Source organism: Oncorhynchus gorbuscha, unplaced genomic scaffold (assembly GCF_021184085.1).
Source record: "Oncorhynchus gorbuscha isolate QuinsamMale2020 ecotype Even-year unplaced genomic scaffold, OgorEven_v1.0 Un_scaffold_1227, whole genome shotgun sequence".
Lineage (NCBI taxonomy): Eukaryota > Metazoa > Chordata > Actinopteri > Salmoniformes > Salmonidae > Oncorhynchus > Oncorhynchus gorbuscha.
Window position 1 is genome coordinate 124284 of NW_025744547.1, and position 10717 is coordinate 135000.

The 10717-nt window shown below is 45.5% G+C and overlaps 1 protein-coding gene and 1 long non-coding RNA gene across 2 annotated transcripts in view; one reads left to right on the top strand and one right to left on the bottom strand.

Annotated features, from left to right (window-relative positions):
• Nucleotides 1-10717, top strand: part of LOC124016934 (plexin-D1-like) — a 136611-nt gene that overhangs the window by 82435 nt on the left and 43459 nt on the right. The window contains exons 15-19 of the mRNA XM_046332270.1: nucleotides 6926-7065; nucleotides 7529-7708; nucleotides 8295-8379; nucleotides 8514-8780; nucleotides 10449-10598. Of these exons, the coding sequence (XP_046188226.1) occupies nucleotides 6926-7065; nucleotides 7529-7708; nucleotides 8295-8379; nucleotides 8514-8780; nucleotides 10449-10598 (822 nt within the window). The remainder of the gene's footprint in view (nucleotides 1-6925; nucleotides 7066-7528; nucleotides 7709-8294; nucleotides 8380-8513; nucleotides 8781-10448; nucleotides 10599-10717) is intronic.
• On the bottom strand, nucleotides 5264-6406 carry LOC124016935. Its single transcript, XR_006835435.1, has 3 exons — nucleotides 6179-6406; nucleotides 5794-6066; nucleotides 5264-5703 (listed from the first exon to the last, which is right to left on the bottom strand). It is a non-coding gene; the product is annotated as an uncharacterized LOC124016935 (long non-coding RNA).

The following is a 10717-nucleotide window of genomic DNA, read 5'->3' on the forward strand; positions in this document are numbered from 1 at the left end:
CGCCGTTTCAGACAGAGGCCCGCAATTCACGTCACAGTTTTGGAGGGAGTTCTGTCGTTTGATTGGTGCGTCCGTCAGTCTCTCTTCCGGGTTTCATCCCCAGTCTAACGGTCAAGCAGAGAGGGCCAATCAGACGATTGGTCGCATACTACGCAGCCTTTCTTTCAGAAACCCTGCGTCTTGGGCAGAACAGCTCCCCTGGGCAGAATACGCTCACAATTCGCTTCCTTCGTCTGCTACCGGGTTATCTCCGTTTCAGAGTAGTCTGGGTTACCAGCCTCCTCTGTTCTCATCCCAGCTTGCCGAGTCCAGCGTTCCCTCCGCTCAAGCGTTTGTCCAACGTTGTGAGCGCACCTGGAGGAGGGTGAGGTCTGCACTTTGCCGTTACAGGGCACAGACGGTGAGAGCCGCCAATAAACGCAGGATTAAGAGTCCAAGGTATTGTTGCGGCCAGAGAGTGTGGCTTTCCACTCGCAACCTTCCTCTTACGACAGCTTCTCGTAAGTTGACTCCGCGGTTCATTGGTCCGTTCCGTGTCTCCCAGGTCGTCAATCCTGTCGCTGTGCGACTGCTTCTTCCGCGACATCTTCGTCGCGTCCATCCTGTCTTCCATGTCTCCTGTGTTAAGCCCTTTCTTCGCACCCCGTTCGTCTTCCCTCCCCCCTCCCGTCCTTGTCGAGAGCGCACCTATTTACAAGGTACATAAGATTATGGACATGCGTTCTCGGGGACGGGGTCACCAATACCTAGTGGATTGGGAGGGTTACGGTCCTGAGGAGAGGAGTTGGGTTCCGTCTCGGGACGTGCTGGACCGTTCGCTCATCGATGATTTCCTCCGTTGCCGCCAGGATTCCTCCTCGAGTGCGCCAGGAGGCGCTCGGTGAGTGGGGGGTACTGTCATGTTTGTCATTTATTGTCATGTCTTGTCCCTGTGCTCCCCATGCTATTCGTTTCCCTCTGCTGGTCTTGTTTGGTTCTATCCCCCTCTCCCCCTCCCTCTCTCACTCTCTCGCTCTCTCTTCTCTCTGTCGTTCCGTTCCTGCTCCCAGCTGTTCCTATTCCCCTAATCATCATTTAGTCTTCCCACACCTGTTCCCGATCCTTTCCCCTGATTAGAGTCCCTATTTATTCCTTTATGATCCGTTCCTGTCCCGTCGGTTCCTTGTATTGTATTCACCATGCCGTGATTGCGTTTCGCCCTGTCCTGTCGTGTTTTTGCCGTGATTGTGTATCACCCTGTCCTGTCGTGTTTTGTGCCTTCATCAGATGCTGCGTGTGAGCAGGTGTCTCAGTCGACTACGGCCTGCGCCTACCCGAAGCGACCTGCAGTCTGTGGCCGCTTCTCCAGTTGTTTTCCCCTCTACAAGTCTAGAGGAATTCTGTTATTCCGTTTTGGACTTTAATAAACTCTGTTTCTGTTAAGTCGCTTTTGGGTCCTCTTTCACCTGCATGACAATGTTACAGTCAACTATTTATTTAGAGCTGAGGAAACCAAAAGTATGGACTACATAGAACTTATAGATGATTTGAATGATCCAATTATAGTGCCACTTTAACCACATTTCCATCCACAGTTTTATGCGAGTAAAGTCATACCTTATGAAAGAAAATCACGACAACTATGATGGAAACAGGATGTTTCAGTACAATGTCGACAGATCGTTTGTTTGTTCAACATCGTGTGCTCGTTTAGTGTCGGTAAAGTTAATTATGCGAGAAATGCGCAAATATTGATCTAATAACCATCATATTGAAGTAAACTTGGAGTCACGCGATGATATGGTATGTGGTCCTCCCACTACGACTCGGGAAACCATGCAGTTTATTAGGTTACATGTGAAAATGATAAACTTCACAAGGAGGTGAAAGTACACGGCGATGAGCTTGATGCTCCTTTCCAATAAATATTGAGGGTCTGACTCTAGTGATGATGATTGATGCTTGAATGCCGTTTGACTGTAGACTAGCCTACCCACACTGTTGTATCTGATAGCTGTTGGCTCGAGTGCATGTGCCCAGACCAGAGTAGACACATTTGCTATTTAACAGTTTTTGTGACAAAATGGTTAAAAATGCAATGGGAAACACATTGAACTTTAGATTTTTATTCGGTATGTGAAAACTTCAACCAAAAAGTACATTTTGTGTGCACTACGTCATCACGCTCTGATTTTTATCTGCATCATGTACATTTGGTGGGAACACACCACTGGTGTGAAAATTAGTATGTTTTCTTCATGCATATATTTGAATATTCACGTGAAAATCTTTTGTTAATTGGATGGAAAGCAAGCTAATAAATGAAAAACAGCAGACTGCTGCCTCGCTCGGAGGTGTGTACAGTAGCAGAACAACAAAGCAGCCACATGGCACATTACCGGTTTTTTCAATTGCTAACAAGCATCGGTCAATACTGAAGTCACTTTTTCAAAACTCTTCACACGGGTCTACATTACCAACATATATTTTGGCCAAACAGTTCATCTCACCTCCAAAACTCAGTCACTTCATTCATGTCCCAAATTTAGCTTGTTCGACATCAACACTTCCAACAATTCTCAGTCAGGAAGCATACATTGTCACTCATAACACACTGACCTAAAAAAACATTAACAACAGGGAGCAATACATAAACAATGAACTTTCTCTTTGAAGTTTGAATGATTTTTTACACAAATCAGTATTTCATTATAGAATAAGAATAAGGCCTTTCCTTTATTGACTGTATTAACGTACACAGTTGAAGTTGGAAGTTTACATACACCTTAGCCAAATACATTTAAACTCAGTTTTTCACAATTCCTGACATTTAATCCTAGTAAAAATGCCCTGTCTTAGGTCAGTTAGGATCACTACTTTATTTTAAGAATGTGAAATGTCAGAATAATAGTAGAGATAATTCATTATTTTCACTTTTATTTCTTTCATCACATTCCCAGTGGGTCAGAAGTTTACATACACTCAATTAGTATTTGATAGCATTGCCTTTAAATTGTTTAACTTGGGTCAAACGTTTTGGGTAGCCTTCCACAAGCTTCCCACAATAAGTTGGGTGAATTTTGGCCCATTCCTCCTGACAGAGCTGGTGTAACTGAGTCAGGTTTGTAGGCCTCCTTGCTCGCACACGCTTTTTCAGTTCTGCCCACAAATGTTCAATAGGAATGAGGTCAGGGCTTTGTGATGGCCACTCCAATACCTTGACTTTGATGTCCTTAAGCCATTTTGCCACAACTTTGGAAGTATGCTTGGGGTCATTGTTCATTTGGAAGACCCATTTGCGACCAAGCTTTAACATCCTGACTGATGTCTTGAGATGTTGCTTCAATATAGCCACATAACTTTACTCCTCATGATGCCATCTATTTTGTGAAGTGCACCAGTCCCTCCTGCAGCAAAGCACCCCCACAACATGATGCTGCCACCCCCGTGCTTCACTGTTGGGATGGTGTTCTTCAGCTTGCAAGCTTCCCCCTTTTTCCTCTGATGGTCATTGGCCAAACTGTTCTATTTTTGTTTCATCAGACCAGAGGACATTTCTCCAAAAAGTACGATCTTTGTCCCCATGTGCAGTTGCAAACCCGTAGTTTGGCTTTTTGTATGGCGGTTTTGGAGCAGTGGCTTCATCCTTGCTGAGCAGCATTTCAGGTTATGTTGATATATATAGGACTCATTTTACTGTGGGTATAGAAACTTTTGTACCTGTTTCCTCCAGCATCTTCACAGTGTCCTTTGCTGTTGATCTGAGATTGATTTGCTCTTTTCGCACCAAAGTACGTTAATCTCTAGGAGACAGAACACATCTTCCTGAGCGGTATGACGGCTGCGTGGTCCCATGGTGTTTATACTTGCGTACTATTGTTTGTACAGATGAACATGGTACCTTCAGGTGTTTGGAAATTGCTGCCAAGGATGAACCAGACTTGTGGTCTACCATTTTTTTCTGAGGTCTTGGCTGATTTATTTTGATTTCCCCATGATGTCAAGCAAAGAGGCAGTGAGTTTGAAGGTAGGCCTTGAAATAAATCCACAGGTACACCTCCAATTGACTCAAACGATGTCAAATAGCCTATCAGAAGCTTCTAAAGCCATGACATAATTTTCTTGAATTTTCCAAGCTGTTTAAAAGCCACAGTCAACTTAGTGTATGTAAACTTCTGACCCACTGGAATTGTGATACAGTGAATTATAAGTTAAATAATCTGTCTGTAAACAATTGTTGGAAAAATTGTGTTATGCACAAAATAGATGTCCTAACCGACTTGCCAAAACTATAGTTTGTTAACAATTAATTTGTGGAGTGGTTGAAAAACAAGTTTAAATGACTCCAACCTAAGTGTATGTGAACTTCCAACTTCAACTGTATGTAACAAGAATGAATCACAAATGCAGCAATTTGCTTCAATAGCCTTTATTTTTTCTATAGCTTTGCATTTAGTAATTTACTTGTGAAAATAAGTTTAAACAAATTCATGAAATTCCAGGGCTGCAATAATTACAAAATAAAATATCAACATGCATTGTATAATCACTCATACTGTACAGTACTGTGGGGGTTCTAGTTATCATCAACATGTATTGTATAATCACTCATACTGTACAGTACTGTGGGGGTTCTAGCGTCTCCACACACCCTGGAGAAGTGTCTCCACGCCCTGGCAGTCTTCAGGACAAGTGTCTCCTCACTCACCCTGGCAGTCTTCAGGACAAGTGTCTCCTCACTCACCCTGGCAGTCTTCAGGACAAGTGTCTCCTCACTCACCCTGGCAGTCTTCAGGAGAAGTGTCTCCTCACCCTGGCAATCTTCAGGAGAAGTGCCTCCTCACCCTGGCAGTCTTCAGGAGAAGTGCCTCCTCACCCTGGCAGTCTTCAGGAGAAGTGCCTCCTCACCCTGGCAGTCTTCAGGAGAAGTGCCTCCTCACCCTGGCAGTCTTCAGGAGAAGTGCCTCCTCACCCTGGTAGTCTTCAGAAGAAGTGTCTCCACACCCTGGAAGTCTTCAGAAGAAGTGTCTCCACACCCTGGAAGTCTTCAGGAGAAGTGTATCCCCACCCTGGCAGTCTCCAGGAGAAGTGTATCTCCACCCTGGCAGTCTTCAGGAGAAGTGTCTCCTCACCCTGGCAGTCTTCAGGAGAAGTGTCTCCTCACCCTGGCAGTCTTCAGGAGAAGTGTCTCCTCACCCTGGCAGTCTTCAGGAGAAGTGTCTCCTCACCCTGGCAGTCTTCAGGAGAAGTGTCTCCACACCCTGGCAGTCTTCAGAAGAAGTGTCTCCACACCCTGGCAGTCTTCAGGAGAAGTGTATCTCCACCCTGGCAGTCTTCAGGAGAAGTGCCTCCACACCTTGGCAGTCTTCAGGAGAAGTGCCTCCAAAGTGGTGGACTGCCACATTATCCCACACAACAACGAAGGTAGGGGAGTTTCTTGCCCCTCTCTCCTCCGCTGGCACAAGTTGATTATGCAGCTCATCCAGAAAAGAAACGAGCCCCTCTGTATTGTAGGGGCCAATGAGTGGTTTGTGTAACAGAAAACCATCATTGGACAGTGCTGCACACATTGTGATGTTAGCTCCGCTCTGCCCTGGGACATCCACGGTTGCTCTCTGTCCAATCACATTTCTTCCTCTGCGGCGTGTTTTTGCCAAGTTGAATCCAGCTTCATCCACAAAGATGAATGTATGTGCAGTTTGCCTGGATTCCATCTCCATTACTCTGAAATACAGCAAACCCACAGTTTTACAGTACTTTACATTATCCATAGCTGTGTATGTACCCTGTTTGGTTATTGAACAGACATCTTACCTGGACATATTGACACCAGAGTTCATTCACACGTTCACCGTTTCTCTCAAAGGGTACAGTGTATAACTGCTTCATACTTAGTTTCTCTAGGACTCTATCGTTGTGCTGACTGTATTCACATTCCCAAAAGTGATATTGTCTGCCAGCACTCTGTCCAGAATTTCCCGCAGTTTTATTGTATTGTTGCCAATTACCACGTCGACAATGGCAATTTCCTTCGCATCTGATACTATTCTGCCTCTCCCTCCTGTGGGAGGCAACCTTTGGATCCTACTGAAAAACAAACAATCAATATATTTCAAAATGTCAGTACATGTAAAAATGTGAACATACTGTATTGTACTGCAATAATAGTTCAATTATCATTGAAGGATGCACATCTCACCTTTTGTTTTAACGGAAAATTTGTACTATTGATGCAACTATTGAACGCTGCAGATTTGGATACACCCTTAAACCGGCCTCTCTCAAAGAGAGAACATGGTTTACAACATGGTCAATAATTGTGGCCTTTATCTCATCAGAGACCACCGCTCTTGGTCTTCCTCTCCTTTGTCCTCCATGCATTCTCCCTCTCGCTCCCTGTCACTCTTCTTTCCCCACCAACCTGTCTTCCTTGATCCATGTTTCCAAACTAAATAATTCCGAAGCCGTCCTCTTATGTCTGTTTGGTAACGAGACTAAAAACAGGACACTTGGGTAGGCTTTCAGTTGAAATTGCAATCAGCTGTGTTTGGAATAATTACATTTTCTGCTGAGATTTTCTATATGTTTCAATCTGGTTACTGTAGAAATGCACAACATTTGCCGTCATTCTGTTTTGAATGTGTTTTTAACAGTTTTGTAAACAGTGTGTCAGCATTTGAAAACATGCTGCAGATATATAGTTTTGCAGGTGGTGGAGTATGAATGAGAAAAGAGTTCAGGGATTTCAGAGAATGTGGTCATTGAAAGCATTTTGTGTGAAAGCAATGAAAAATGATTCACAGTTTGGTCCACATACACTTCTGTTTCGCTGACTGTGTGAAGAGTTTTGACAATCTAACTTCAGATTTGACCAATGCATGTTAGCAATTGAAAAAAACAACGTAGTAACAACATGACACATTAATATGTCCCACCTCCACCCCAGGTCCCCAAGCTGCTGTCTATGAAGCCTAGTAAAGGCTCTCGTTCAGGGGGAACCAGGGTGACCCTCAGGGGGGAGTACCTGGACACTGGCTCTCAGGTCAGAGTCAAGGTCAACGGCACCCAGGACTGCACCATACTCACGTGAGTCTTACTGTGTGAATTATTCAATCGTCTTCACTGTTGGACTTGTATGTTGCTGTGCTGAATCTGTAGGCTTTGTGTTACTCTAAAGGAGACAGTCCTGTTGAGTTGTTTGGTTATATCGTGTGTGAGGTATTGTTATTTCTTCAGCTGCTGCATTTGTTGTCTGTTCAGAGGCTGTGTTTTGGTTCTTGGCTGTATTTTGGTTCTTGGCTGTATTTGTTATGGAAACTGTCTTGGTGTGTGGTTTTATTATGCTGATTGTGTGGTATTATTGTGTGTGTGTGTGTGTGTGTGTGTGTGTGTGTGTGTGTGTGTGTGTGTGTGTGTGTGTGTGTGTGTGTGTGTGTGTGTGTGTGTGTGTGTGTGTGTGTGTGTGTGTGTGTGTGTGTGTGTGTGTGTGTGTGTGTGTGTGTGTGTGTGTGTGTGTGTGTGTGTGTGTGTGTGTGCGTGCGTGCTCCAGGCTAACCAAAGACACCATCGAGTGCACCATACCTGCGGCCCTGCACACACACACTGAGGCGGTGTCGGTGTGTGTGGAGTTTGAGGATATTCCCTGTCAGAGCGCCGAGCTTCTCACCCAGTACATCTATGAGAAAAACCCCACCATCAGCTACATCAAACCCAGGAAGAGCTACCTCAGGTTCACACACATACAGTACATACATATACAGACACACACACACAGACGCACACACACACACAAACAGACACACACACAAACAGACAGACACACACAGAGAGAACAGTCAGCATTCTGCATTGTTCCATTGGTAACTCTAACATTCCATAGTTTCCATTTATCCAGTGCTTCATAGATAAACAACAGTGTTATATTGATAAATGAGAGTATGAAATCATGCAGAAAATATTATTGCATTAATTATACACCTCTTGTAGTTCCATTACACCTCACAATCTCTCTTGGAGGGTTTCTCTGGAATCCGACCACAGAGATGACATACTGAGTTAATGTCTTCCTGATGCTCTGTGGCTTCTCCAGGCCTGTTTCTGTGTGTGTGTGTTGGTTTTAAATGACACCTCATGTGTGAGACAGACCTCTGAGAGAGAGCACAATGGGTCTGATTGGCATGTGTGCTGACACTGACTGTGTGGTTTTGTGTGCTCTCTGTCTCTAACCAGAGTGGCTGTCTGTGTTCCCTATTTCTGACCGTATGTGTTTGCGTGTAGTTGTGTGTGCTCTGACCATAAGTTGTTGTGTGTACCAGTGGCGGTCGGACCATCACAGTGACGGGGCAAGGTTTTGACCTGGTGCAGAGCGTCAGTATGGAGGTGCTGGGCATCGGACAGGATGTGAGTCATAACAGGGAACCTCTCTGTTAAAATAGATTAACTCCTGAAGTATCTAACATCTTAGAAGAGGCTGAAAAATGGAAGTGAATTAATAGAATGGACTCCTCTTTCTCATCCTCATTGTCTTTCCTCAGGCCTGTAAAGTGCAGTCTCCCTCCATGATCACATGCTCCTCCCCCGCCTCCAGCCAATCCCAGCAGGCCACGGTAGAGTTCTTGCTGAATGGAGTTCTCTACACGGGAGATGGCCCCGCCTTTGACGGCCCAGACCAGGAGGAAGAGGAGGAGCCTCGCGGAGGTCACTTCCTGTTGGAGTATGTGGAAGATCCTCAGTTCTTCACCGCCAACAAAGAGAAGCTGATCAAACACCACCCTGGGGAACCACTCACACTCATCATCAATGTGAGTGACAGCCCAGTGCACCAATGGGAGAGGGTGGAGCAGGATGAGAAGGAAAAAGCCCATTGACCAGGGAGATTAGTGGACTTGCTCCAGGAACTGTCCATTCCTGTCAATCTGGATGCACTCTGAGAATAGTAGAAAGACATGTCTCAATGGCTTTGTATTCATACTCTCTTTAAACAGATCAAAGACTGTGTAGCTCTGAATCATGACTTGTATTTATTTAAGACTTGGCTGTTCCTCAGAGATGGAAGTACAGGACAAGAACACCACCTCTCAGCAGAGAACCCAGTCAGCCATGTTTGTGTGGGATCCTGTCTGTATTATAGCTGACTAATGCAACTGCCACATAAACTACTGCCTCATATATGAGTGAGGGTTGAGGGTTGTAATGCTAACAATTGTAAAAACTGTAAATATACTGGTGCTGCTGATTTATACAGGCCTTGGTGCCGGAAGGGAGAGACAGACAGCCGAAGTTGCAAAGACTAGCAGAAATAGGGCTTTGAACATCGGTTGGTCTGAGTTCTTCTCTCTATCCGTCTCTGCCCCTGTCGCTCTCTTTCTCTCATCTGCTTGTGTGTGTGTGTGTGCGTGTGTGCGTGTCAGGATGGGGCCTCCTTACAGGAATGGCTGCCTCAGCCTTGTCTACTTGGGTGAAAGAGGGGAGGGGGGTATTCAATGTTGCTTCCTGTTTTCTTTGGGAAGGTGGATTCCACTTTGGGTGGACCTAGTTTGTGGAACACTGACTCGTGTGACCGTGTGTGTATGTGAGTGGGCTGGACCAGGTTGAGAGAATGTTGGGTGGAGTTGAACGGGTTTGTTTGATGGGGATTGTTGTTTGGTTAGATCCTATGTGAATGACCTCTGTTGGAATGTGGTGGGTTTTGTTTGCTTTCAGCCCGTTTTGGCCCTAGGTATTCATTGTGTGTGTGTGTGTGTGTGTGTGTGTGTGTGTGTGTGTGTGTGTGTGTGTGTGTGTGTGTGTGTGTGTGTGTGTGTGTGTGTGTGTGTGTGTGTGTGTGTGTGTGTGTGTGTGTGTGTGTGTGTGTGTGTGTGTGTGTGTGTGTGTGTGCAGAAGTGTTTGTTGACAGAGACCCAGGGGGTGGCATCCTGCAGAGGGGACAGGACAGTACAGGGTCCTGAGGGTGTAATCACAGAGGGGAAACACACTGGGGATAAACACACAACCTCTCCTCTACTCTCCTCTTCTGTGCTCAAAACACTGACTAAGGAGAGGCTGGTGTTGTGATGGACAGTGTCAGTCATGACTGTCAGTGTTCTCTCCATGTCTACTGTTTGATTCTTTAAGATGAACTTTCACACAGTTTATGAGGAGAAATGTTGTGAAACAGTTTGGCACAGGGATACTCAGTGTGACAGATGAATGACAGGCCTGTGTGTGTGTGTGTGTGTGTGTGTGTGTGTGTGTGTGTGTGTGTGTGTGTGTGTGTGTGTGTGTGTGTGTGTGTGTGTGTGTGTGTGTGTGTGTGTGTGTGTGTGTGTGTGTGTGTGTGTGTGTGTGTGTGTGTGTGCGTGCGTGCGTGCGTGCGTGTGTGTGTGTGTGTGTGTGTGTAGGTGCGTGCCAGCTGTGCCTATCCGAGCCAGACCATGGTGTCCCTAGTGTTCTGACTGACCGGTGGCTGTTTTTGTTTGGGTTTGGCACAGAAAGGACCGAGCGATCTGGAGCTGGCACCAGAGGAATACTCAGTGATGATTGGCTCCTATCCCTGTGACATCAGCTTCCATAACAACCAGCTGTTCCACTGTACCATCAATGGATCGCTGGGCTCCAGTGAGGGAGAACTGCCTGTCACAGTGAGTACAACTACATCATATTCTAAGACTACTAATTAGGACCACTTTATTATCATGATTTTGAATCCGTGTCCAGTTTGGTTTTATGTACTGACTTAACTATGTCCCCATGATTCAGC